The sequence below is a fragment of the Durio zibethinus genome, chromosome 18 (assembly GCF_047325235.1).
Source record: "Durio zibethinus cultivar Kanyao isolate XHJ-2024 chromosome 18, ASM4732523v1, whole genome shotgun sequence".
In the NCBI taxonomy this organism is placed as follows: Eukaryota; Viridiplantae; Streptophyta; class Magnoliopsida; order Malvales; family Malvaceae; genus Durio; species Durio zibethinus.
The window spans coordinates 18,230,562-18,258,304 of NC_143179.1; the positions used below are offsets into that span (position 1 = coordinate 18,230,562).

Consider the following 27,743-nt stretch of genomic DNA (forward strand, 5'->3'; position numbering starts at 1 on the left):
TATTTTGGTTTGCATTTGTAATAAATATTGTTTATCTTTAAAACTTGTACAGGTCATTTGGCTCTGAAAATGCTTTGCAATCTCATTCTCAAGCTAAACACGGTACTATATTGTAAAAATTAGTAGGTCTAATATCTTTGTTTGAATTTTGGTATCTTTGGAATGGACAAGTAGAGATAGCTTGAGTGAATGGAATTGATATAGTAGTTCCATTTGAAAAATAGCCTTACGTTTAAGTTGGTGGTTTTTGTCAAAGGAGTTTCATACTTTCACAGTTGAGTTGGATAAAAGATTTTATTTTTTAAAAAAATATCTGGATAACCTTATTTAAATGAATTATGGGTTGTTTTTTAGTTGATAAATTGTTATTTGTTTGAAGTAGAAAGATAGGCAATGTGGAACAAGTTTGTGAAGATATAAATATGATAGTTGAAAAAATGGAGCATTATAAAGTGAGTTGTTCAAAGGAAGGGAAAAGGAAAAAATTATGAAAAAAAGTAAAGTTTCAGCCGGTAGAGCACCACTCACTATCTGGATATTTGAGGGACAATGTAAGCCACTATACACACCTAATTTTGTTCAAGTTTATTCAAATTTGTTCGATTTTTAGTGTTTGGTGTCAACATTCTTACTTGGGCTAGCTTAAGTGTTAAAATTGAATTGAATTCGTATGCGTTTGTTTCGAATTAATCATTTATTTTATTTTACATGGACCAAAGTCTAGTCTAATTCAATTTGGGACAATTTGAAATTAAGTCATAGGGCCTTAAAAGCCCAAAGTCCAAAAGCAAAATTTAAAACCTAAAATTTAAAGGCCCAATTTTATGCTTAGATTTAATTATTTTAATGAAATAAAAAATTTATAAAACAAAAAAAAACAAAATAAAAAAAAAGAAAGAAGACAATTAAAACTGGCAACACTACAACTAGATCCACTACCCTACAATCAGGAGCAATAGGGGTATAAATGATACATTAGTACTTGCAAGCTACTCGGATTCGATTCGATTAAAACTTGAATTTGATTCAATAATTATCGAACCGAGCTCGAGCTGGAGTAACTCGACTTATTGAACGAGCCGAATTCGAGCATATTAGTACTCGACTTGAATAGCTCGCAAGACTAATCGAGCTTTTCTATTATATATATTTTTATTATTTCATTTATAAAATTATTTTTTTACCCTTAACCTAAAAAACCCTAAAATTTTATTTTTTTTCTTTCCCTCTTTTTTTTTTCACTTTTTGTCTTCGTCTCTCTCATCTCACTTAACGACACTTTTTCATCCTGCTAGTTTTATCGAGGGTTTAAGCAGTGATTAAGTACAAGCAATTCTCTAATTAGGATTATGTTGGAACTACGCTCTCTATTAAGAGCATCAAAGCATTCAAACTAGAGAGATAGAAATAATAGTGTAGTGTTTAGTTTCTTTGTGCCTAGAGGACTTGAAAGAGCTTCGAATTCTAGCGGTTCCCAATTCAAAGTCCTAAGTCTTTTGCTTGACTGAGGGCTCGTTGGTCTTGCTTTCAATTCCAAATATCGAGATTCGAATAGCAGTTGGGAAAAAGGATTTGGGCTAGATCGAATTTTAGATAGTCCATTGCAATTCATAATAGTACACCCAATTTCTCTTTTTTTTTTCCTTTTAATTTGATTTTTTTTCCTTTCGTTGTGTTTTGTTCGTACTTGGTTGGTTTTAATGGTGATTCATAGGATTATAAGATTAAGAAAAATAAGAGTGAATGTTATGCTGATATCAATAGGTGGGTATTTTCTATTTTCTCCTTTAATTTTGGGTTTTTATATTTTTAGTTAATTAGGCTGAATTTTTGCTTATTTGAATTGAAATAAATCTATTTTTTTTTTTTTAATATTCTTGCATAATATTTAATTAAATCTTAGATAGAGTTATTTGTATTAACTATTTTAATGGACTTTATTTGTGTTTTTGATTCTTTTCTCAATTCAACTTTTATTCTCCTCCATTAGAGGGACTTGTATTTTTTTTCTTTTTTCTTTTTAAGTGAAGACGATAAATGGATATGGAAATTTTGGGTTTTGATACTTAGTAGGATGTAATAATTTTCAAGAAGATTTTTTTTACTTGTACTGATTATTGTATTTTATTCTATTTGATTATGGAATCAATGGATTGTGCAATGCAAGTCTTCATCAACAGCAAAGGAGAATTGTGCTTTGAAGTGCCTTTCTTCGATTTGTTACGAGCTTATATATGAAAGTGATCTTGTATATAAAATCTTTCTTTGCTATGATGCTGTATTAATTTGTTTCTATTGTCTGGTTTAATGATTTTTTTTGTGTTTTCTGTCTTGTAGCTTGAAGAATGAGAGAAAGATTTTATAAGGAGCCAAAAGTTCAAGTATTACATGTATAAGTAAGTTTCACAACTTTTATGGATTCATCATGTCTTTTCTGTTTTATATTGTACAATAATCATGCTGTTATTGAACATATATTAAAATAAAAAGGAGTTTAAACTTAGGTTGTGGTAATATAAGTAGTTTTGTTAGTGTAGTGTGTAGCCTTTAAAGAACGTGTACACATACACACAAACATTAGTGTCTAGTTCAAAGATATCTTATGTCTAGTTCAGAGATATCTTATAGGGTAAGTCATATTCCTCTCCTTTAGTTTAGGCTGTAATTGTAACTCACCACAGTTTCTTTAGTAAGCAACTTATGCATCCTTGGACTAAACGTTGTACAATACATTTACTGGTTTCCCTATATCTTGGCATTAGATCATCAGCCATTTTTGGTTGCTTTATAATTAGCCTCAATAAAGCATTCAATTTCTACTTTGATCAAAAACCTTAAGTAGGCAAGTGGACTACCTTTATTTTACTTATAAGAGATGAAAGTAACAGGAATAAATTAGACATACCATTTGAGTTTTTCCCCCTTACTTTCTCGAAGTGCTAGCACTCCACATTTTGAACCTATAGTAATGAGGTGAAAAGAAAGTCTAAAGGTCAATGCTGTCTTATCCATGCCTTGCTCTTCACATTAATTTTGATAATTTCTCATACTTTACATCTTACTTCTGTGCTAGTGATTGCACTATATCAGTACTTTTAGTGACAGTTAAAAATTCAAATTATTATTGAAGTAGGTAATCTTAAATTTATTAAAATTCCTACAATATTAGTATATTTTCCCAAAGAATAAAATTCCATACTCTTCCAATAATTTGTTCTCACAACTTGTTTGGCATGTCTTTCGCAAAAAAAATTTACTGCACATGTTTCTAACAATTTGTTTGTATTATTGTTTGATCTCAAAATTGAATTATTATTTTAATTTGTCTTTTTTTTGTTATAGGAAACTAAACATGTCATCAACCACACTGAATATCTCTTTTATACTAATTCAGCCAACAATAAATTTTTTTGCTAGCTGAATTGTGTCAGATGATGGTAATGATTCAATGAATGAAGCTTTAGATGCCACTGATGGTAACATAGATAAAACACTAGTCACTAATGATAATGATAGAGAATATGATGATGCTAACCCCTGAAAAGTGTGAAGAAGGTAATGAGAAAAAAAGGTAAAAGACATTTGTTGTTTGGTTGGAGTTCAAAGAAGTCACTTTTTCTAATAGTTCTAAAAAAAGAAAGTATGTCCATTACAAGAAGAAACTAGCAATAAATGCAAGTAAAAGAACAACTCAATTTAAGAGGCATTTAATAACTTATGTTAAGCGAAAATTTTTTTAGAATCAACAACAAATGATTAACTTTCAACCAATAGACACCTGTGGTGATGTACAGATACTATCTACTCTCACAGATGACAAGTTTGATATGACAAAGATGAGAGAGGTAGCTGCACATTAGATACTTATGCATGAGCATCCTTTTTCGATTATAGAAGAAAAAGGTTTTAACATTATGTAAAAATGTGAAATGCCTGAATGAGAAAAGATATCACGCAATAATATTAAAAAGGATTGCATGCAAGTTTATGAAGCAGAAAAAAAAAAATTAAAGGCACTATTGAATATTGTTAGTAAGATTAGTTTGACAACAGATTTATGGAAATCAAGTAATCAAAAGATTGAGTACATGATTCTTAGCACACTTTATAGATTCTAATTGGAGATTGCAAAAGTTTGTTATTAGCTTTATTCACATACCTCATCCTCATCGCGGTGTTGAGATTATCGATTGTATTTTTAAGTGTCTAAAGGAATGGAGAATTGAAAACAAAGTGTTTGCACTTTTTGTGGATAATACTTCAAGCAATAATGTGACGATTAAAATTCTTAAAGACACTTTTTCAAGAAATAGAAAGTTGCTTTGTGGAGAAAAATTATTTCATGTTCGATGTTGTGTGCACATCTTAAATCTCATGATTCAAGATGACCTTTTCTGAGATTAAGAATGTGATTGGTGATGTTCATGAAAGTGTCAGTTTTATTAATTAAAATAAGGTAAGACTTAACTCATTTTTTGACATAGTATAGCAGTTACAGTTGCCTAATAGAAAATTCATTCTTGATTGTAAAACACATTTGAATTCAATATTCGAGATGTTGTCGACTGCAATCAAATTCAAAAAAGTGTTTACAAGACTCAAAGAACGAGAATCTCGTTATAAATGTTTTCTAAGTCATGAAGATGGGGAAAAAGTGAAAAAAGTTTATGAGATTTTAAAAGTTTTTAATTTAGCCACTAAAATCATATCTGGAAGTGATTATCCAACTTCAAACCTATTTATGAATGAAGTTTATCATGTGAAAGTGTTGTTGGATAAAAGGATGAATGATTACAATGAATTTGTTCAAGCAATGGTTCGTAAGATAAAAAGTAAATTTGATAAGTATTGGAGAGAATGTAATTTGTTAATGGCTATAGCAGTTATCTTGGATCCAAGGTGCAAAATGAGGGTGGTTGAGTTTTGCTTTCCTCGAATGTACCCAAATAAAGAAGCAAGAGAAAATATTGCTAGAGTTTAAAATGCCCTTTATGAGATTTATAAGTAATATGCTCGTGAGTATCAATTTGACAATGAGCATAGTACTAAAATTCAAGTGCATGATAGTGATATTAGTGGTATGAACATAGAAGCTTCTTCTTTTGGTTGGTTTGAATTTGTAAATTGTGTAAAATTAGTTGAAACTACTCAACCACAACAATCTAATCTAGATGTCTACCTAGCTGAGGGCTACTTTATCTATGAAGGAGATTCCACTAAGTTTGATGTTTTGGAATGGTGAAAAGCGAGCACTTTAAAGTACTGTATTTTATCTAAGATGGCTCGGGATATACTTGCTATTCCTATCACTATAGTGGCTTCAGAGGTTACCTTTAGTGCAGGAGGTAGAGTTATTGATACTTATCGTGCTTCTTTATCTCTCGACACAGTGCAAATATTACTTTGTGGAGGAGATTGGTGTTAGAATCTTCATGGAGTGAAGAAAAAAAACAAAGTGAGTTTTTTTATTATTATTATTTTGTTATTGGGTGACTATCATTGCTTTAATCTAATTTTTAACTATTATTTTTTTTTACTTTCTCTATATAAAAAAAGAAGAAATCAATTGAGATTGCACTCAAAATCTCTTAAAGTGAGGATATCTAATGTCTTTTATACAAGTATGAAATATTATTATTAAATACCTTTAATTTGTCACAATATTACTAAAAAAAAATAGGTGGTAGCTAGTCTAGATTGAGCTTTTTGCATTATAGTTTACGAACCATAGGTTAACTAATGACAGAAACTCATGTTAAGGCACTTAACAAGACATTGTTTATATTTTTCTGCTTTGATTATAAGGTAACTGACAAGATAAAATCCATGTTGATGCTAATGTTAAAAATTTAAAGTTATTGATCATTGTAATAATATTACAATCTTTTTCTTACATAGGTGCTTTTAGTATTATTCTTATTGTTAATTATAATTTGTTTGTTTTGTAATTATTCTTTTGTGTAGGTTTGTTGAAAAACAATATGAGCCCAATGTTCATTTGAAGATATAATATTATGAAGGTAGCATATGTATTGTTGTTGGTTTGTTGTAATTTATTTATAGACTTATTTGCTTGGCTATTTAATATCTTCCAATTAGTACTTTAATTTATAAGTTTCATTATGTCTTATATTTATGTGTTGTATTTGAATCATTTGATAAGACTTTTATTTGCTTGGATTTGGTTATTGTGTAAGTTATTATTATTGTTATTGTTGTTGTTGCTATTATTATTGTTATTATCTTAAAATATAATATCTATTAGGTTTGATAAAAAATAGTTGTAAAAGATCTCGAGCTCGAGTTCGAGCTCAAGCACAAATAATTAAGCTCTTTTTTAGTATAAAAATCGAGCTTTTTTTATATATTAATCGAGCGAGCTTGAGTAGCTTGATTTCGATCACGAATCAAGCTCGAGCTAAAAAAATGAAACTCGATCGAGTTCGAGCCAAGTATTGAGTCACGAGCTGGGAGTCGAGTTCGAGCTCGAGCTTTTCACTGTATTAGCTTGACTCAACTTGATTATACCTCTAAGGAGCAATAAGCTTCATTACCATACACTACCTTACGATTTTGTTCATTATGAGAATTCAGAGATAAAAGAACCAAAAAAGGCATTCGACTAAGGAAGGGAAACACAGAAAAAAGATCATAAGCCTGGCAATCCTAACGTCTCTCATTTCACTAGCATCACAACCTTGTTGTATACACAAAGCTTAACCTTAACTAAAAACAACCTTTAATTCCCACTTGAAATAGCCTTCAATCACCATTCAACAAGAACAAAAATCCCATTTCCTTATCCAGTTTCCATAAAAAAAACCAATCAAAACACACTATTATAGTTCTTCCTTACCTTAAACTTATTGTCTAGAGCTAAGAACACCATCACACAAACCAGCAGACACCCATTTCCTAAGCTCTATTAAAACCAATATTCGCCATAACCCTCCACCAACTAAGCCCTAAACCACCATTCCAACCACCTTCACCTATGCCAAGCAACTTCCCCTTCACTAGCAATCGAAGGCCACTCTCTTACCATCACCAAGCTACCTCCACCAAGCCAAGCCTCATGGGAACCACTAGTCCACCATACCCAAAGCTAACCCAACCAAGACCCCCTCAATCCCTATAATCCAGTCCTTAAAACATCATCTACCATAGCCACCAAAAATAATATTGCCCAAAATAACCCAAATTTACCACCATGATCTTTTTTGCCAAAAAAATTTTTTTTTCTCACTATTAAGAGACCTAAACTACTAGAAAACCTTTTGTTAAAAAAATAAAAGAAAAAAAGAAAAAACATAACACATCCCCTAGAGTAAGGAGAAGTAGCATTGAAACAAAAAAAAAGAGAGAGAAGCTAAAAACAGATGGATTTCTAGTATGGAGAGTTTAGCTCTTAGGGGAGTTTTTAGGTAGATTTAACTTAGATCTTTTAAACTTATAAGACGAGAAAATGGGTGTTTTCTAGCTTATAAGTGGCAACAAAAGAACGACGATATGAAAAGTGGCTTAAGACAATGAGGGACTTTTAGGCAATCAGAGATAATAGAAAGCAAGGTTAAGACAGAGGAACCATATACTAAAAATCTAGAATGGTTGGACAACAGAGGAAAGATTTTTAGTCACTTAAAGTTTTAGATTTTTTATGTAGATATAAAACTTTGAGGTCTGATTTTGAGGAATCTAAGCTCATATCAGTGACGAAGAAGTCGATAAGAGCTTATGGTTATGTTTTGAAGGCTAAACGAAGCCAACTAATAAGGGCAACAGTAAAGAGTGATGACGACAGTAACCGTGTTTGGCCAGCACTAGGTTTTTCAAGGTTTGATGGTTGAAATTTTTGAAAGAAGATTTTTTTTTTAAATGAAAAGTTGAAATGAATTGAAAAAAAAAAGGATAAGTTTTATAGTGTTTAAAAAAAAAGAAGATAGAATTGAGTCGACTTGATCCAACCTAACCCACTTAGACCCATGCAAGGCTTCATCAGATTTGATCTAACTCGATTTGGCTAATCTTAACCCAAAAGCTAACTTCATTTGGGCCTTTACTCATGCTATTGGGTTGAAACCCAAGTAAGGTATATTGTTAATGAATTTGGGCTTTTCACTTTAATGATTTTTTTATTTGTTTGTTTCAAATTAAAGAATAATGTCTAGACCAAAATAAAAAAAAATATGAATGTTTGTGGTTTTTAATTATTATTATTATTTAAAAAATAAAATATAAGATAATATTTTTAAATAAAAATGATTTTGGAAACTCTGCCTAGATATTGAAAGAAATTCAAATCATGTTTTGAATGATTAATTTTTTTAAATTTCGTCTAAATATTGAAGAATTAAATGAAAATTTTCTTCACAGAATAATAAAAATAAAAATAATAACAAAAATAAAATAAAAATTTTTCACCTCTAATTTGTCTTAAAAAAAAAAGAGATCAAGATAAAAAATAAGATTAAATGCATATAAGATAGGTCAAATTGGTTAATTATTGTATTTGCATTATTTATTTATTTCTTATTACATTATGACTTGAAATAAAAAAAATGTGAATTAGTAATTGATAAATTTTAAAAATAATTTTTTTCTAAAATAATGGTTAATATGCTAACATGAAAATAATCATAGAGACCCTACCTAGATATTTGAAGGCTTTTTTAATAACTACTTTTCATAAAAGAATATTACGCTAGATTTTAAATAATATCGTGAGAATTCTAAAGAGAGAAATATTTTTTAAAATTCTATCAGATATTAGAGAATTAAAAAATATTTCAATACTAAAAATTCACATCTTATTCCTAAATAAAATGAATGAAATTTAAATACATATTTAATTTAATTGATTGATTGCCTACATTTAACTTACATTTGAGTAATACATTTGATTCATATGATATATGCCTGCATTTCATTATTTTAAAAAAAAAATTAATAAGTGGTGTTTTTTACTAAAAGAATTATTTTAAAAATAAAAAATTAATATTCTTGAGTAGAAATAATTATTGAGACATTTCCTAGATATTTTAAGGCTTTTTAATAATTATTTTTTATAAAGCAATATTATGTGAAATTTTTAAGGAATTAGTATGAAAGTCCCAAATAAAGAAATATTTTTTGAAATTCTATGTAGATATTAGAGAATTAAAAAATGTTTTGATACTAAAGATTTTCATCTTATTTCTAAATAAAAAATAAAAAAAGATTTTTTATAAAACTAAAATTTAAAGGAATCATTTTTAAATATTGGAATTAAAACCATTTTTATCATACAATCAGTTGGTACCATTTTTAAAACGGGCGTTATGGGGGTATTAATCTTTCCCCATACATAACTGACCCTCAAACCCAGCCTGTTTTCGTAGACTAAATATCTTTTTTATAAACTTTGAACTTGTGTTATTATTTTATTAAAAAGATTAAATTTTTAGGTGATCAATTCCACCTAAAAAAAAAGATTGGTGGTGACTCTTTTTGTTTTAAAATTTTTTTAAAAATTTTCATCTAGTGGTGCCTAAAACCATTATGATAGCCAATATAGATTAAAATGGTCACTGAAACAGGATTTGCTTAACATCTTCACAACTCACAATAAAACTTTAAATGTTTAGATGTAAGCTTTCTTTGCTTGCTAACTACCAACCCTTTTAATCTTTGAAAAATGTGAGTTAGTGTCCTTATTTTAACAACTTGAAAAAGGTAATTAAGAAATTAAAACACCTATGCTTTTTTTTTATTTCATATCTATAAAAACAACAAAAGCTATCCCCAACTTAGAATTGATGGCCATGCCATCTGTCATAAAATATAACTAAGAAATAATTTAGGAAGAAATGACAATATCCATCATTTCCTTTGATTTTTTACAGCTTTCTTTTCCTCTATTTTGTTTTGCAATTTTTTCAACGTTCCTTTCTCTCTTTTGGCTTCGGTATGGCATCTTTGTTATTTTTTCTTTTTTTTTTTTAAACTGAATTTATAATTGTTATTATTTGATTTTTCCAATCCATATTATTTGAGACGATTGAATTTTTTATTTTTATTTTGTGCAGTTTTGTTTCATTTAATTTTCAAGACTTCATCTTCATTTGTTTGGATTTGTTTCAGTTTTTAGGTAAGACTTTGTTTTTTTTTTTTTGGTTTGCATGTATTTGGAAAGAATTACCCATAAGCTATTAGTTGTGTGAGTGTGATTTTATTTTGGCGATTTTTTTTTGTTTTTGGTTTATATTGTTTTAGTTTGTCCATTTATTTTTTGGGTATTTGAAAAAAAAATTAACTGGAAAAAGTTGGATGTTTGAATTTGATTTGTCATGGATGGATGTCTACTTTCATTCATCAATTCTTTTTTTTTATTGGTTGGAATTTGAAGATGTGGTTGTGAATTGGTGGAATTGTTGTTTGGATTTTAAAATAGTGTTTATCTTCTAAGTATTACATTTTCTATTGTTTTTCATTGATAATTCTTGTGTTACTCTAAGCTAGGATATTATTACTGAAGCTCTCAGTAATTATCCAACCATCCAGCCTTTCTTTTTTTATCCAAGAAACCAAATCACAAGGTTCTTTAAATTTACTTAACATATTAAAAATGCTTAACGTAGCAGTATAAGTAACAACATTAGGCCTTAAAGCTTCTAGATTTGTAGCATTTTTTAAAAATCCAAGTGCAACTTCAGGTTTTCCAGTCTTACAAAAACTAGCAATGAGAATTGGCTTTGATTTTTCTAGCTCCAATTAAGAAAAAAGATGGATAATTAAGCTTTCTAAGGTCTAGGATGTAACAATTTATTTTTATCATTGAGACATTACATATGATAACTGTTAAAAGGTTTTCTGGTTTTCCCCTTTTAAATATTGCTTAGTATCAGGCGATATTAAGGATGTAAATGTTTGTAATGAACTTGATAGGGAAATTAAAAAAGGTATTTAATAGTGGTGTATTTAATGAATTTGATAGTCAAAAGCAAATTCGAATAAAGTGTAAAGGAAATTATGTTTTCACTACTAAGTATATAGCAGCTAATTTTTGTCCAAGTCATTTTTTAAGTAGTTTTGGAAGGTTTCAAATATATACTTTCTTGTTATTGCTTGTATTTCATTTAGTCCATTGGCATCATATTCAACACCTAGCTTTATTGTGCCCCTCATTGTGGTGATTGGAGCTACAATAGCCAAAGAAGGTGTGGAGGATTGGACATGAAGATTGCAAGTAATGCTTGACTATCATCTTTGTTATAATGTATAGATCCATGGACCTATTATTAAACATAGACTTAAAAGTTGCCACCAATATTTTTTGTTTAAGTATGATTATCTACTTAACTGAATCTAACATATTTTAAAGAGAAATTTCAAACTAGTTTGAGTATCTTTAAAAGATAGATTCTAGTTTATAAAATCAGATTTTAGGTTTAAGAGTACGATTATGCATGAAAAAAGTTATAACACCCTCACAGTGTCCATCTAAAGAATGATACCAGTTTGATTCCAAGTTATCCAACACTTTAAATATCTTTATAATTTGTCAAATAATTTAATTATTGACAATTAATTTCAAAATTACTTCAATAGTTTGGTAGCAATTTAAAATAACTTTTTCACCTCAGAAGTATTCGTAGAGACTACTGTCTCACTCTGAAGAGGCTCTGTCATCGAATTCATTTAATTTTTATGCAAAAAACTTTTATTTGTGATAACCAATCAAAATCTAATTTTTATAAAGAAATAATTTATTTTTAAAAATATCTTATAATATGTTTGTAAGATTTTCTATCAAGAATTATCTTTCAATATATAGGTAGAATTTTAAAAACTATTTTTTAAAGAAAATTTATTAAGTCCTCCAATAGTTTAGTAAAACTTAATTCAAAATTTAAATTTTCCAATAGTTTGGTAAGATTGAAAAAAAAAATTTTTTGAAAACATTTTTAATTCAAAAAAAATTTTATTAAAGTAAACAAAAATTTATCATACAAAAATTATCATGCAAATAACATCATGCAATAATATAAATATCATGCCATAAGGTAATAAAAGAAAATCATAAATAATCTTACCAAATTTCTTTTTTCATTTTTTTAAAATTTAATTGACAATTAAAATACAAATAATGATGATGATGATGATGATAATAATAAAACCCAGTAGAAATCAAAAAATGGAAAATAATAAAAAAAATCAAAATGAAAAATAAAAAGAAAAAAAAATCTGTGAATCAAGTGGGTCACCAGATGGGTCAAGATGCAGATCCACGTAGGTTCACGTTAGCCCCTTACCAAAATGATGTTGTTTTGCCTTGATATAAAAGGCACAAAATTATTTTTTTTTTCAGAATGGCTAGGCTCTCTCTTTTTAGCTTGATTGTGCTCTGACCTCTCTCTAAGATTCAACCTGAAAACTTAAACTCTCCCTAATTTTTAGCCAAATACGTATATTCAAACATCAAGAAATTCAACCAACCATCAGTAACTTCAAACTTTTTCAGAAAAAACCAATAAACCTAGAAATCGACCATCGTAAACCTCTCAACCATTGTAAACTTTGCTGAAAAATTCAAATACAACCAGAATATTCAATGAAAAAAAGCTAGAAAAACCTAGAGTTTGAATTTAAACCCAGAAACTCCCCATAATCCAAAAATCCCATATTAAAAAAAAAAAACTAAAATCCATAATCAAAACACAGAATCATAGCCAAATCCAAAAGCAAATTCAAACTAGAAACTAATTTTAAGAAAACAAACCCAGAACCAGAACTCTAATTTCTAATCAATCAAAACCAAAAACTTCAATCAATATCTAAAAACCAACAACAAAAAAAAAAATCAAACCCTATGAATTTTAAATCCCTAAACTGATTTCAATGACACAATAAACCTCTTAAAATTAAAAACCCAAAAAATTTTGATTTATTCTTGTTTACTGTTCTCTGTTTCCTCTTTCTCGTGTGTGCTTGCTGGTTTGTTTATAGGGATTGAATCCCTTTAATTGGGAAAGTAGATCAATCTCAATTGGATCTAGGATTTGATTTGAGTTTTGTGAATTAACTCTGTGATTTTATTTCTTTCCTTTTTTCAATGATTTAGGAATCAAAAATTAAACTCAAAGATTAAATTAAGATTTTCTTGCAAAAATCTCGTTTCCTTCTCATTTGATTTTTTTATTTTTGATTTTTTACTTTTGACCTTTTTTAACTTTGACTAAAAAATGTAAAATAAAATAAAACCAAAACCAAATCAAAAATCATATTTAAGTTAAAATTAGAATTAGAATTTTTGGGCTTTTATCTTATTGGGCCTAAAACTTCCCAATCGAGGCTCTATTTACAATTGAAGGCTCTTTTTAATTCCACAAAACCTCTCGAATAAAATGAAGTATCTACAATTGCCCTTGTTTGTGCATTTTTGTGAAACAAAAATTGCACAAAGGCAGGATATCCACTACATCAGTCCATTCTTTTTTTTTAAAAAAAAAGTCCACTTTTTTTTTTAAAAAAAAAAAGAATCCTCTAAATAGAGACGTGACTTTCAAAAAATTTTTAAAAACTTTTCTAAATAGAGGCTCAACAACTTTAAATTAAGAAATGCGCTCCTTTATATAGTAGCTAAACAACTTTAAAAACTTTAATTAGGAAATGTCAAAAGACATTTATTTTGCTCAAGTTTAGAAATTTTCAAAATTTTTAGCTTGAAATTCAAAGATTCACAATTTGAAAATTCAAAGGTTCGTCATTAAATTCAAAATTTCTTAAACATTTAAAGATTTGTAAGGTTCCATAACAAGAGTTGAAAGATTCCAAAATTTACAAAACTTGCAAGATTCTCAAAGGTTTTAGATTTACAAAGATTTCAAGTTTCGCAAAGGTTCTAAATTTGTAAAGATTTTAAGTTTCGTAGAGATTCTGAATTTGCAAAGGTTTCAAGTTTTGCAGAGATTCCAAATTCACAAAGGTTCTAAGTTCACAAGAATTTTCAAATTCACAAGAATTAAAATTCGCAAGAATTTTAGGTTCGCAAAAATTTCAGTTTCGCAAGAACTCAAAGACTTGTAAAACTTTCAGATTCACAAAAATTTCAAGTTTGCAAGAATTCAAAGATTCGTAAGAATTTAGATTCATAAGAATTTTCAAATTTGCAAGAATTTCAAGATTTTTAGGCTTTTCAATTTCTTAATAGCTCAAAGCTTTGCGAGACTTTTAGATTCGTAAGAATTTTAGTTTTGCAAGAACTTTCAAAATTTTTAGATTCACATAAGATTCAAGTTCACAGGAATTTCATCATTGTAAAGATTTACAAACTGTAATTCATATACAAGATTCAAATATTCATATTCAAAAGATTTTTTTAGTGATTCACATCCAAATTTTAAAGTTTCATATAAAAAATTCATGGATTCACGTCAAAAATTTCAAGGTTCACCTCTAGAATTTAAAGATTGTAAGTAAAAAATTTTAAAGATTCACACCCAAAAGTTAAGGATATTCATTTAAAAAATTTAAATATTCACTTCCAAAATTTCAAAGATTTACATTAAAAAAATTTTAGAGATTCACATCCAAAGTTTTACAATTTCTTTTACAAAAACTTTTTGGCTTCATATCCAAAATTTTAAAGATTTTAAATTTCAAAGATTCTTATTAAAAAAACTTTAGTGATTATGCCCGAAGGTCTTATAAATCGTGAGTATTTTTGAAAAAAAAAAAAGCTCTTTTAAACAAAAGCTTTATAATTTTGAAAGTCTGGAAAGTTTTTCTTGTAAAAAAAATCTCATTACAAAAGATCTTCCTCATTTGAGAATTCAAAAGTTAAAAATCTTCTCCAATCAAAGTCAAATTCTTGTATGTGAGAAATGTCTTGATAATAATGAAAATGCCTTCTAAATTATACAAATGCAATAATCGAGATTCTCACAAATAATGCAAATGCAAATGTCATATTATGATTCAAATATTCTCTACATGATGCAAATACATATCCTAACCATGACACAAATGCAATTATCAAGGATTTAAATATAATACAAATATAATGTATGTAATGCAGATGTCACTAAATCAATGTCATAAAATTTCAATTATGGTAACAAGGTTTTCAAAACTATACCATCTCATATATTCTTTTTTAGCTTCTTAATGATTTGGAAGCAAATTTCATCAATTGAGTTATCAGTTTCTTCATCTAGTCATAACTCATAGGTTAAGTTGACCAATCCATCATTGTATTCATTACTGGGTCACTTTATTTACCATTTTCAACTCATCTTCTCAAGGTTCTTTCACTTTTGTCATATTGGATTTCTTTCAAAAGAATAGAAAAATCTTTTACGAATATTGTCATTCACTTATTTATCATCATTCTAATTCATGATAAATATGATACATTTCCTTAATTCATTTAGGGGATGCACATTTAGTAAAGAACAAAAAATATGTGTATTCATTATCAAAAGGAAATCTGGTCAAACAAATCAAAAGTGAACAAAAGCAAAATACTGTGGCTATTTAAATGAGATATTAACATTTAAGATAATGACTATTTAAACAATTTTGAACTTCAACTCAGGATTCTTTATCAAAAACACATTTATGATATTCTTGATCTTTAAACCAAACATTATCCATATCCTTAGGATCCTCAAATGAAGTTGTACTTCCAAATGTCAATTTTTATTTAAACTACCTTATCAGGTTTTCAGTTTAAGTTTTTTTTTCTCTTTTTTTTTTGCTTTTGCTTTTTTTTTTCTTTTGCTTTCATTTTTTTTTGCACATATTTTCTTTATTTTTTTTCTTTTTATTTTCTTTCCCCTTGATCCATCAATGACATCAAAATCCTAAACAATTCAACTGTAAACCTATCTTAGTTTAACTCATGATTCTCTAATTTAAGTATTCATAGTTAATTAAAATAGACTTTTAAAGGATGTAACATAGGCTGGGGTGAAGGGTTATGACAGCAAAGGATAAAATAGCCCCAAACTGTATTTGAATGGTAATTAAATCAAGGATTATTTCTTTTCATGTAAAGCACCTTAACATTTTGCTCCATCAATTTTTTCTTCTTTTTTTCTTTTTTTTTTTTGCACTTTTCATCATTTTTTGAAAACGATTTGACCACAAAAAGGCTTTGCCTCTGAATTCACTAAGGATCTTTATTTTTTTTTCTTTTGTAAACAAACTTATCAAACTTTGCTATCAATGTAGAGGTGATCTTTAATTAGGGTTCCTTAAAAAAAATTTCAACAGGTTCAAATAGAGTAGCAAAGAATAATTTTACTTTTTGTGTGAATGATAGAAAAAATATGACCATTTTTCATATCAAACATGAATACTCTTAATGAAAAATATTTATTGATTAAGAGCAAACCATTATAAAGATCACATACTACATTATTTTTCTCTTTCAATGAGTAAAATTTTTTGTCAGATTTATCTTTTTTTATTCAACAATCCTAATAAATTAATAATCTCAAATTATCAATCATACTAATATGAATAATGCTTTCAAAATCAAATTCTGAATTGTTGTTATGACTATCTGAATATTCATTATTTGGAATATGAGAATGGATATAGAAAAAGAAATAAGAAGATAAAAGCATAAATGGTGATTCACACAAAAAAGAAAATATCTTAAAAATGTATCATATTTGCCACTTTTATAAAAATGATGAAAAATAAAATGAAATCCTAGTATAATAAAAAAAATCATTATTCCAAAAAAATTTTTAAATGACAAACAGTTTCAACCAGCCTCTTCGTACTCTTTGTAAAATTATGTCCCTAGGTGATTAAACAAAGAGACTTTGTGGACATTCAACTCCTCTAATTTGTTGAAGCTCACCGAGCCTGCTCGAATCAAATTTTATATTTAACGCTTGAAAGCATGGCATGTTTTTATAGAGTGACCCATATTTTCATTATGTTAATCATGTGTGACATTAACATTATACCATTTAAGATAGGGTGACTTCAATGGTTTTCAAAAGAATTGAGGATACTAGGTTGTTTTTAACTAATTATGGGAATAACTTAATATAGGTTTTAGATATAGGATCAATACAAGCTTTCACTCAGTTGCCCTTAAATTTTTTCAAACCATTCGCTTGATTGTTAGGCCTTAAAATTGGTGTAGTGATAAGACTAGGTACATATGCAGGTGCTTGAAAAGCTGGTTAATAAAGACTTTGAGAGGTGTTATTCATGGTTGGGTAATAAGGCTGGTAAGGGACTTATGCACTATTATTAACTGTAAGGTAGTATACAAGCTGAATAAGTGGTGGATATGAAGCATAATTTTTGAATTGCTACCCTTAAAAACTCACAGTTTAGGCTTCAACTTCTTTATTTTTAGGCATCTTACCTTTCTTAGCACTGCTTAACTCTTCTTTTTCAAACTTTTTACTCTTGATAGTATTTTCAATAATCTTCTCTGAGATCACTATGTTAACAAAGTTTTTTATTGCATTCCCTATCATCTTCTTATAATAAGGCATGGCACTGACAAATAGTACTATCGTATCTTTTTTAATTAGAGGAGCTTGAACTTGAGCAACTATATCCCTTCACTATTTGGCATATTCTTTGAAAGATTTTGTTGCTTTGTTCTTCATGTTTTGTAAAGAAAGGCATTCAGGGACCAAGTAAATGATGTGACGGTACTGATTAATAAATATTCAAGCAAACTCTTTCTGAGAGTGGATATGGGTTCGATTTAGCTAAACATACTATCTTACAGCTAAGTTACTAAAGCTATCTTAGAACACATGCATCAACAGTTTTCATCATTGATATAGACAATGATTTTTTATAGTACATAGTTACATGTATGATTGGATATTTGGTACAATTGTACTTCTCAAACTTAAGAACTTTGAACTTTAGTGGGATTATAACATCTGAGACCAAGCAAAACCCAACAGCATCATAGAGTCATAAAAGTCTATACCTTCAATAGTTTGTAGTCTCTCATTTAATAAGTTCATCTTATGTTTAGACTTTGAATCTTTTAAACTTTCAACTGCCTTTAATTTTAGCTTTTTATTCTCTTTAAGTTTATCTAAGATGAGAATCGAGACTGACTCTATTGCCTTTTCAATGAAGACATGATTAGCAAAACTTTAAAATTACCTCTGAGTTGGTGTAAGATAGCATTCTTATGTAAGTATAACCTGTAAGAAATGTAAACTATTGTAGTGACATGCCTTAGGCAGATTGGGCCTGATATAGGCTGTAGCCAGAAGGATACAAAAGGTTAACAATATCTTACAACAGATGGTCTTTAGGTCTAGCCTCTTTTTTTACAGTCTGTCCTTTGTTCAGCTTACTCAGTGTTTTTAAAATTTTGCTCAACTACTCTTTAAGTTTTTCTTAGGCCTTCTCAAACTTCTCAACATGGCTTGCATTGTCATGCTTCATTCTTTTGGCTTCGGCTCGAGTGTTATACTAGTGGTGAATTGGTCAAACTATTCCTGAACTTTAATTTACCATAATTATGATACATATTTAGAATAATGTTCATGAAACCATCCAATTATACATGAGAATGAATGTAGGAATGCATGAATGCAATAAGGAGAATTTACCATATACCAATTATAAACAAAAAAAATCTTTATTGAGTTAAAAGTTATTTCTAATCAAATCTAATATTACATTTATGAAAAATTTAGAATTATTGAGGAAATAAATTTCTAATTTGTCGATACTAGCTTTGCACTTCATTAAGAAAATCTAGTAGTTCTTGGCTATGTGCTTCCATTAATGGCACCCTTATCTTTCATTCTTCAACTTTTTCTACCATGTGCTTGGCTTTGTAAATAGTCACAGTGATTTGGTCAAGCAAAGATTCCAACTGGTTATTCTTTCTCATATATGCCTCATTTTCTTGCTCACATTCTTCATTCACAACCCTTATTTGTGTTTCAATTTCAACCACCACTCTATTAAGCATTTTGATGTGCCTTTGTGCCTTACAAAATGCCTCATCCATTTCTTGTAGCTTTGCTTACAACTGTTAACTTTCATTTAAAAGTTGAGCCAACTCTTGATTAGTAGATGACTGTGTTGTATTCAGGTTAGTGAACAAACTTTTTCATTCATCATTCTCTTGTTTGAGTGCCTGAACTTCTCATTTTAGCTTTTGTTTGAAAGCTTCAACTTTTCAAACTTTTTTCAGGCCAGTAAGAGACTTTGCTAGGCTCTCCATAAATGTAACTAAGATTCTTCTTGTTAAAATTATTTTACAGTAATTACTCCTTATGATAAACCTAATGATGTGAATGCATTCATAGTAAAAGACAAAGATTAGTATACACATAATACATACAAAGAATAATATATAAATATAAAGAACAACATAAAAAACAATATATAAATACAAAGAACAATATAAAAGGTTAGTATGTAAATAATATATATAAAAAAACAATGTATAAATTTACAAGCAAAATAAATATCTCATCGTATTTCCTATTTAGGATTTTCTAACACAAAAGGAAGGTATGGCTCTAACTTAGGTTCAAACCCTTAGGGTTTATTTGCATGCTAGGCTTAAAAGTTTGACAATCTAAGGGTTCCCAAATTGTTCTTTACATTATTATCCATTATAAACTCATAAGACACCCCAATCCTTACTTATTATAGGTTACAAGTGAAAAAAGTTCAATTTGAGTGAAAGTGTTCCACTAGCCCATGTGAAGATATAAAATCTCATAAAGGCATAGGTACTTTATTTCCTCTTAAGAGATAGAACTCGGGTGTAGAGCTCATATTATGCATGTGCAAATGAATGATAGATATGAACAAAACAAAATACAAACAAGAAGACAATTTCTTAAATTTATAAAGTTAAGCTTGGATAACAAGAAATCATTTATTAGCTAACTCTCGATCTTCCTAGTAGAGTCACCAAATTATCATAACATATGGATCCGTGGACTTATCGTTAGATATAGACATAGGAGTCACAACCAATTTTTTTTTATTTAGATGTGATTGGCCACCTAACTGAATCTAACCCATTTTAAAAAGAGATCTTAAACTTGATTCAAGTATTTTTAAAAGGTAGATTTTAGTTTACGAAATCAAATTTTAGGTTTCGGAGCGCAGTTACGTTTGAAAAATGTTATATCACCCTCACAATACCCTTCCAAAGGATAGTACCAATTTAATTTCAAGTTATCCAAACATTAAAACATCTTTATAATTTATCAAATAATTTAATTATTAAAAATTAATCTTAAAATTACTCCAATAGTTTGGTAACAATTTAAGATAATTTTTTTACTTCAATAGCATTTATAAAGTCTAGTGTCTCTCTTTGAAAAGACTCTGTTGTCGAATTTATTTAATTTTTGTGAAAAAAAAACTTTTATTTGTGATAAACAATCAAAATCTAATTTTTATAAAGAAACAATTTATTTTCAAAAATATCTTTTAATATATTTGTAAGATTTTCTGTCAAGAATTATCTTCTAATATGTTGGTAAGATTTTAAAAAATATTTTTTAAATAAAATTCATTTAGTTTTTCAATAGTTTAGTAAGACTTATTCAAGATTTAAATTCTCTAATAATTTGGTAGAATTGAAATTTTTTTTTGAAAATATTTTTTAATTAAAAAATAATTAAAGTAAATGAAAATCTATCATGCAAATAATATCATGCAATAATATCATACCATAAGGTAATAAAAAAATCATAAATAATCTTACCAAATTTTTTTTCATTCTTTTAAAATTTAATTAACAATTACAATAATAATCATAATAATAATAATAATACATAGTAAAAAAATAAAAAAAATGGAAAATAATAAGGAAAAAAATAAAAAGAAAATAAAAAAGAAAAAACTTGCAAAATGGGCAAGTCACTAAACGGGTTAAGGCGTGGATCCACGCAGGTTCTCACAAGTCAATCCGATACCAAAACAACATTGTTTTGCCTTGATATAAAGAAACAAAATTGGTTTTTTCTTCAAACTAGCTGAGCTTTTTTTCTCTTTCTCGTTCTTTCTCAAACTTGATTGTGCTCTAACCTCTCTCTAAGATTCAACTCGAAAACTCAAACTCCCCTCAGTTTCCTGCCATGTAGATTTTGGCACCAAAAAATTCAATCAACCATTGGTAACTTCAAACTTTTCCAAAAAAAAAAAAAAACCAATAAACCTAGAAACTGGCCACTATAAACCTTGTTGGAAAATTCAATTGGAATATTCAACGAAAAAAACCTTGAGTTTGAATTTGAACCCAAAAACTTAGAAAAATTCCCATAAACTCCTTAGAATCCAAAAATCCCATATTAAAAAAAAAAAACTAAAATTCACAATCAAAACACAAAATCAAATCCAATCCTAGAAACAAATTCAAACCAGAAACTAATTTCAAGAATACAAACCTAAAACTAGAACCTTAATTCCTAATCAAAACCAAAAACTCCAATCAATACCTAAAAACCAGCAATAAAAAAAATCAATTCCTAAGAATTTTAAATCCTAAACTAATTTCAAAAACACGATGACCCCCCCAAAATTAAAAACCCAAAAAACTATGATTAATTCTTGTTTATTGTTCTCTGTTTCCTCTTCCCCATTTGTGCTTTGGGTTTTGTTTATAAGGATTGAATCCCTTTAATTTGAAAAGTAGATAAATCTCAATTGGATCCGAGATTTAATTTGATTTTTGTGAATTAACGTTGTGATTTTATTTCTTCCCTTTTTCAATGATTTAGGAATAAAAAATTAAACTCAAAGATTAAATCCAAGATTTCCTTGCAAAATGCATGTTTCCTTCACGTTTGATTTTTTTTTAATTTTTGACACTTTTTTTTACTTTGACTAAAAAAATAAAATCAAATAAAACTAAAATCAAATAAAAAAATCAAATTAAAATTAAAATTAGATTTAGAATTTTTAGGCTTGTATCTTATTGGGCTCAAAGCTTCCCAATCGAGGTCGAATTTACGATCAAAGGTCTATTTCAATTTCAAAAAAACTTTTAGACAAAATAAGATATCTACAATTTTCTCCTTTCAGTACTTTGCTACTATGGCTTTGAGCTTCAACCCCCTTTCCCTTCCTTTTTTTCATATATTACTATTAGTTTACTTCCTAATGAATGCTTTAAGTTCAAACTATATTCAATAAAAGAAAAATAAAAAGGAAATTGAATCTTCTGTATTGAATGGAAATAATTGAAATAGGAATTAGTTCAAACTAAAGCATATGCATTTAATGAATAAGAAATATCATGCTATAAACTAAGTCAAAAAATTTTACATTTTTATTGATAAATCTGTTGCATCACATGATATGCCATCAAAATTCATGACTAAGGTCTTGGTCTTTGTGTTGTTCCTGAAAATAATAGCTATTATTATTAATAAGGGCAGATGCTTATACAAACCAGAAGGGCCTTGGCCCTTTAAATTTTAAAAACCTCTAGTAATATGAAGCAAAGGTAGATGGTTATAAAAGTTAAAAGAGGTCTTTGGTCTCCCTAAAATTTTAAAAACAATCAAGTTTGTTAAAGGAATCAAATAATCTATAAGCTATGTTCTCAATGTGAATGTATTATGTCCAATTGACTTAGTTAAATCAACTAATAATATAATGGTATATCTACGGAAGACTAATAAAAAGGTATTGTAAAGATATTTTTTAGACAGCTAAAATCCATTGATTTGTTAAGAGTTATACCAAGAATTTTGTTACCTTAGCTTTGCTTTAGTGTTTATGGTCACAGGAGCATACCTATCTTATGAATTATAATTTAAGAGGGATTAAAATCATATTATCATTTGTTTAGTTGTTATACCAATTAATTATTACTTACAAACCCTTAAAATCAAGATATTTGTTATAAGAATTAGAAAGCGTATATCACTTACAATCATAATCATGTCCATTTAACAAAAATCAAATTGACTTTCTAATTTCTTCATAAGAATTCAAATCTACAATCAAGTATCAAATATATATATATATATATTAATCAAGTATCATAATCATGTTGTTTTATTATCAAGTGAATTTTAGTTTGTTTTTCCATATTAATAGTAGAAAGATGATTCTTACATATTCTTTGTTATTAATCTAATTTCAAAAATAGATGCAATATGATTGACTTAACTATTTTAATTCAATACCTACAACGACTTGATCTATAAATATTAAATTTTAAAAAAATAAAATAAAATGTAAGTTCAAATGGATTTCATGATAGAAGTGCTATATTTGACTCATGAACTTCTCAATAATAATTAATGTCTTTTAAGGAGGTTTTCTATACTTTGTTACAATTACAAAAAATGAACCATACATATATTTTGACATCAGTGAAAAAGGGAAATTTAGTGTGAAGCAACATAATTGAGATGGTTTATGATTACTTTTTTCTTGGAATTGTTTATGAAATGATCATCTTCATATATGCCAAGCTGATTGTCGGTCACATTTAAGCCATAGTGAAAACATTTGGGCAAGTGGAGCTAGCATCCCCGTATGAAAACCTTAGTGCCTTGGTGATATATTAAGATAGCTAATTAAACCATTAAGTCTTTTTTGTGTCTGTAATTTCTTTTCACACCTTTCCTTTTTTTCTTTTTTTTTTTACATTATTCAATATTTAAATTAACACAAAATTTTCTTTTACTCTCGCACTGAAAGGCGAGCTTGAAACCTTGTATCCATAATAATCATACAAATTTACTTATAAATTTTAAAAATAGAATACTAATTTAAAATTTTAAGAATTTTTATTTTTACCATTTTTATTATTGCTCCCAAAGAGTCCTAAAGAATAAACTAATAATTTCTTTTATACAAAAATATAAACATGAATAAAAGAATGTCATGATTGTGGGTTCAATGATTGGATTCTTACTTCTAATGATTAAAGATTAAATTATGATAGCATCAAGTAAAAAAATAATAATAAAAAAAATTACAAAATTAAAGAGCAAAAGATAGATGCAAGCCACTCTGTACATTGCTTTCAAAATTCCATACCGTGTTTGTAAGACCATTCACCATAGTTAGGGGCAGAGAAACACCTAAATCACTAACAAGTGAGAAATTGCCCGTCCTCAATTGTATGAGACATCAGCTTCAAACTACTTTCCTTGAGTTGGTTTTTGCTTCCAGTACAACGTCATCAATGAAACCTCTTTCTAGAAATTCTTTGGGTACAAGACCCTGGTATATCTCAAACCGTTCAGCCGCTTCCTTTTTCTTGCCAAGTAAACTATAGAAAATTCCCACAATTAGCCATGCACTGCAGGTGGTTCTGTTGGAATGTGCTTCTATTCCATTTCTCTGACTCTGCTTCAGGTCCATTTTTTCTTACAAAAATTCAGTTTACTAGTGTTGTTACCGGAGACCAACTGTCATGGCTACATAAACTTTTTCCTAAAGAAAAATAAGAAACAAAACAAAAGTCTTCTAGGCCCTAAGCCTGCTACTAGCTAGCAGCAGCTACCAGCACATCGTATACCTAAAAACCCTCACCTGGCAAAGATACGGCCGAAAATCTCGAGGATTATTATTTATCAAATCTTGAAATTTCTTCAGCCCCTCCTCCAGTTCCCCCTGCGAATAAGTATTCATAAGTTGATGATGATGAGAGATCTGATAAACAGCAATGAGCCATTACTTAGACTTCTTAGATGTCAGTCAGTCTGGTTCTTTTTCCTAATTCTTGTTAAAATTCAATTTTATTTTCCACGATTTTTTTTCTTTTTTTTTTCCTGCCTTCATAGAAATGAAAACAAATATTAATCTAGTTCTTCTCTTGACCCCACCATGTGGAAAAGAAACGAAAAAAAAAAGCCATTGTAAACGGTAAAAATCTGCGACTTCTCTCAATTTGAGCAGCTAGGATTGACCAAGTTACCTTCACAACATGCATTTGTGCAGTTAAAATTCTTATGTTTCCTTCCTCGGTGACTCTTTTTCTCTCAAATACAGCTGGACCTTGATGGATTTTGTACATCACCATAGCTGTAAAACCAAGATTCATAACTAATAGTATTTTTTTTCCAACTTTTCTTGGTAAGATTTGAATGAAAGAAATAGCCAAAAAAGTCCTTTCTAGTTGAACCAATATCTGTTATATTATCAGAAAGGGAAAGCAGTATCCAAACAAGAGTTAGTAATTACACATGAAATCAAATATATGCATGCTATTGAAAATATTAGGAAGCAAACAAAAGAGGTATCCACATCCATGAATAAATTACAATGGTGCAAAACTTACATCTAGGCAGCTAGAAATAAGGGTAATCTTCAAATACAAGCAATAGTACATGCAAATGGTGTTGCATAGCAACTAGCAATCTTGATTGAATGTCTAATGAAGTATACTTCAAAGATATAGAAATGACACATTGGAGAAACAAGACGAGTACTCTCATCATATCATACCTACTTAGACAATGGTTTAAACTATGTAGACGTAGAGAATTCACAAAACTAGTTGATTAGGTAGACTGAGCATATGCAGAAATAAAACAATTTCTAGCTTACAGAATACTTGGAAAGTTTCTATTTTCCAGCATTATAATGAATATTACTAGTTACTGACAGGTGCAAAGATACTCAGAACTTATATGTAACCAATGAGCTTGGTCCTATGTCAAGTCATGCACCTTTTCCATAGTGCTATACACATAAAACACATAACTTCAAACACCAAGTAGCAGGCAAGATTCTAAGATTCATCATAATCATTAAAATGTGTCAGAGAGGTTAACATAGTGACTTTGAACTGGGATTATTCAAGAAAAATCAAGTATCTGCTCAACCTGAGAAAACTGAAGTTTCATAAAGCATCACAGATGGCATATGACTTACCTCAATTTAGTAATTCTTCTCAAATCAATAAGTTCTGTGTCATTAAGCCAAAAACCACGGAAAGAATATTATTAAGAAGCATAGTGTTGGCACTTATTTAACTGATTGAGACAACTTTAGACACACGTCATCTTTCTCAAACAATCACCTAGTCTCGCAAAGTGATTGACCCCGTACTCAATCTTCACGACGTCACCATCCAGAAGATCAGTGGCTTAAGTAAAATGTTTCTCTATGTGTTGTATTTAGGTGACTTCTAAACAATACATGCGAATGTAACTACAGTACACATTTTGTACATTAATATACAAACAATGTAATTACACAAAATCAAGTCTTAAATTGAAATCAAAGTTCCAAGTTGAGAACTTTACATGCAAAGCTCTGAGCAAAAGTGGGTTCTCCTCCAATATTTCCTTGAACAGTCTTTTAGCCTTGCTGAACTGCCCCATCATCTCCTAACAAAGGGACTGCAATATCCTCCATTCAACTTCATCTGGCTCGATATCAATCAACTTCTCCACACATTCCACAGCTTCTTTAGTCTTCCCTCTCCTCATCTTTCCCTACAAAACCATCTTCAGAGCCTCAACATTTCCAAGCTCTTTCTCCAAAACCTTCTCATACCTCTCCTGTTCCTTACCTTTCCTTTTATATAGGTTTCCTTCTTTTCCTCTAAATTTACTCCATTGCTGGTAGATGCTCGAGACCCCATAAATGGTCTAGCTTTGAAACACCCCATAAAAACGAAAGACCCAACAAGGAAAACAACAATTTTTTCAGACAAAGATTTGAAAAACTGTGTCTTGGGGGGTAAAAGAGGTATTGGTTAAGAGAGTTGAAGTGGGGTTGTGGGAAATGTGAAGTTTAGTTATTTGGAGAGGAAGGGAATTTGGTTTGAGCAAAGGGAATGGATCGGTGAATAGTGGGGTGAGGGTTTTGGAGGGTTTATGGTTGGGAAATTCTACTTGAAAGAAGAAAGAGAAAGCTTTCATTGAGCACATTCTGGAGAGACGAAAGTGGAATGGAAGAAGCGAAGCGATTACAAAACTAGACAAGATATGCCAATTGTACACTGGTAGCCAGAGGCATTTTATAGGCTCAGTCCAGCAGGCTCAACTTATTCCATAGTTGCCTCCTAAAGTCCTTTTCTTTTAATAAATAAAAGACAAAACAATTTTATTCTCTTTTCTGATATTTTTAAAAATTTTTAATTTGTTGATCAAACTCTATGCATAATTTAGGGGCACGTCATTTAATGGAAAAAATATCAGTATATCTGTTTTTCAATTTCTTACATATTTTGCTATCTGAAAAATTTATGAACTTAATACTTTAAAAATATCTGTATAAAATGTCAAATTCGATTTCTTAAGAGAAGATCCCAGTAACTTTATCACATGTTCAGGCCTCTATTTTGTTGGCGGAATCAGGATGTGACTCAAGTTGAGGTTTGATTGATTTCTTAACTTTGTTCGATAGATGCTTATGTACACACACTCGGATAGTCTTTTACAACTCTTCGATCACCTTAAATTGGATGTACTTTTGAGTGACATACATGGATGTTAACATTTGCCAGTGATATGTCTTTTTGCAGGAACAAATGACAAAACTTATCAGCTTTATTTTTTTATTTTTTTATTTTTTTGGGCTTTCAGAGAGTGCTGCAACCTCATAATCCCTGTGGATGACGACCTCAATTCTGTCATGCACTTAGGGCTGTTCATTTTTCCTTGACAGTGGCAGAATTTGAGGTGCGCTAAGATTAAGAACCTGCCCTTGGGTGATTAGGTTTAAGTTGCAAGTAAACGAATTTGACTTCTAGCTTCAAAGATTCACCATCGTCTAATCCATTTACAAAGATTCACAAATTCAAGGAACCA

The 27,743-nt window shown here is 29.0% G+C and overlaps 1 protein-coding gene across 2 annotated transcripts; it reads right to left on the reverse strand.

Annotated features, from left to right (window-relative positions):
- Positions 1–23,875: 23,875 nt before the first annotated feature.
- On the reverse strand, positions 23,876–27,663 carry LOC111300993 (protein SLOW GREEN 1, chloroplastic-like). Of its 2 annotated transcripts, XM_089747784.1 has the most exons (4): positions 26,232–27,663; positions 24,899–25,005; positions 24,514–24,594; positions 23,876–24,327 (listed from the first exon to the last, which is right to left on the reverse strand). In XM_089747784.1, the coding sequence occupies exons 2-4, from the start codon at positions 25,001–25,003 to the stop codon at positions 24,115–24,117; spliced, it is 399 nt and encodes a 132-aa protein (XP_089603910.1). In that variant the 5' UTR covers positions 25,004–25,005; positions 26,232–27,663; the 3' UTR covers positions 23,876–24,114. The 2 variants fall into 2 exon arrangements, with proteins under 2 accessions (XP_089603910.1, XP_089603909.1); XM_089747783.1 differs by having other exon boundaries at positions 24,899–27,663.
- Positions 27,664–27,743: the final 80 nt, after the last annotated feature.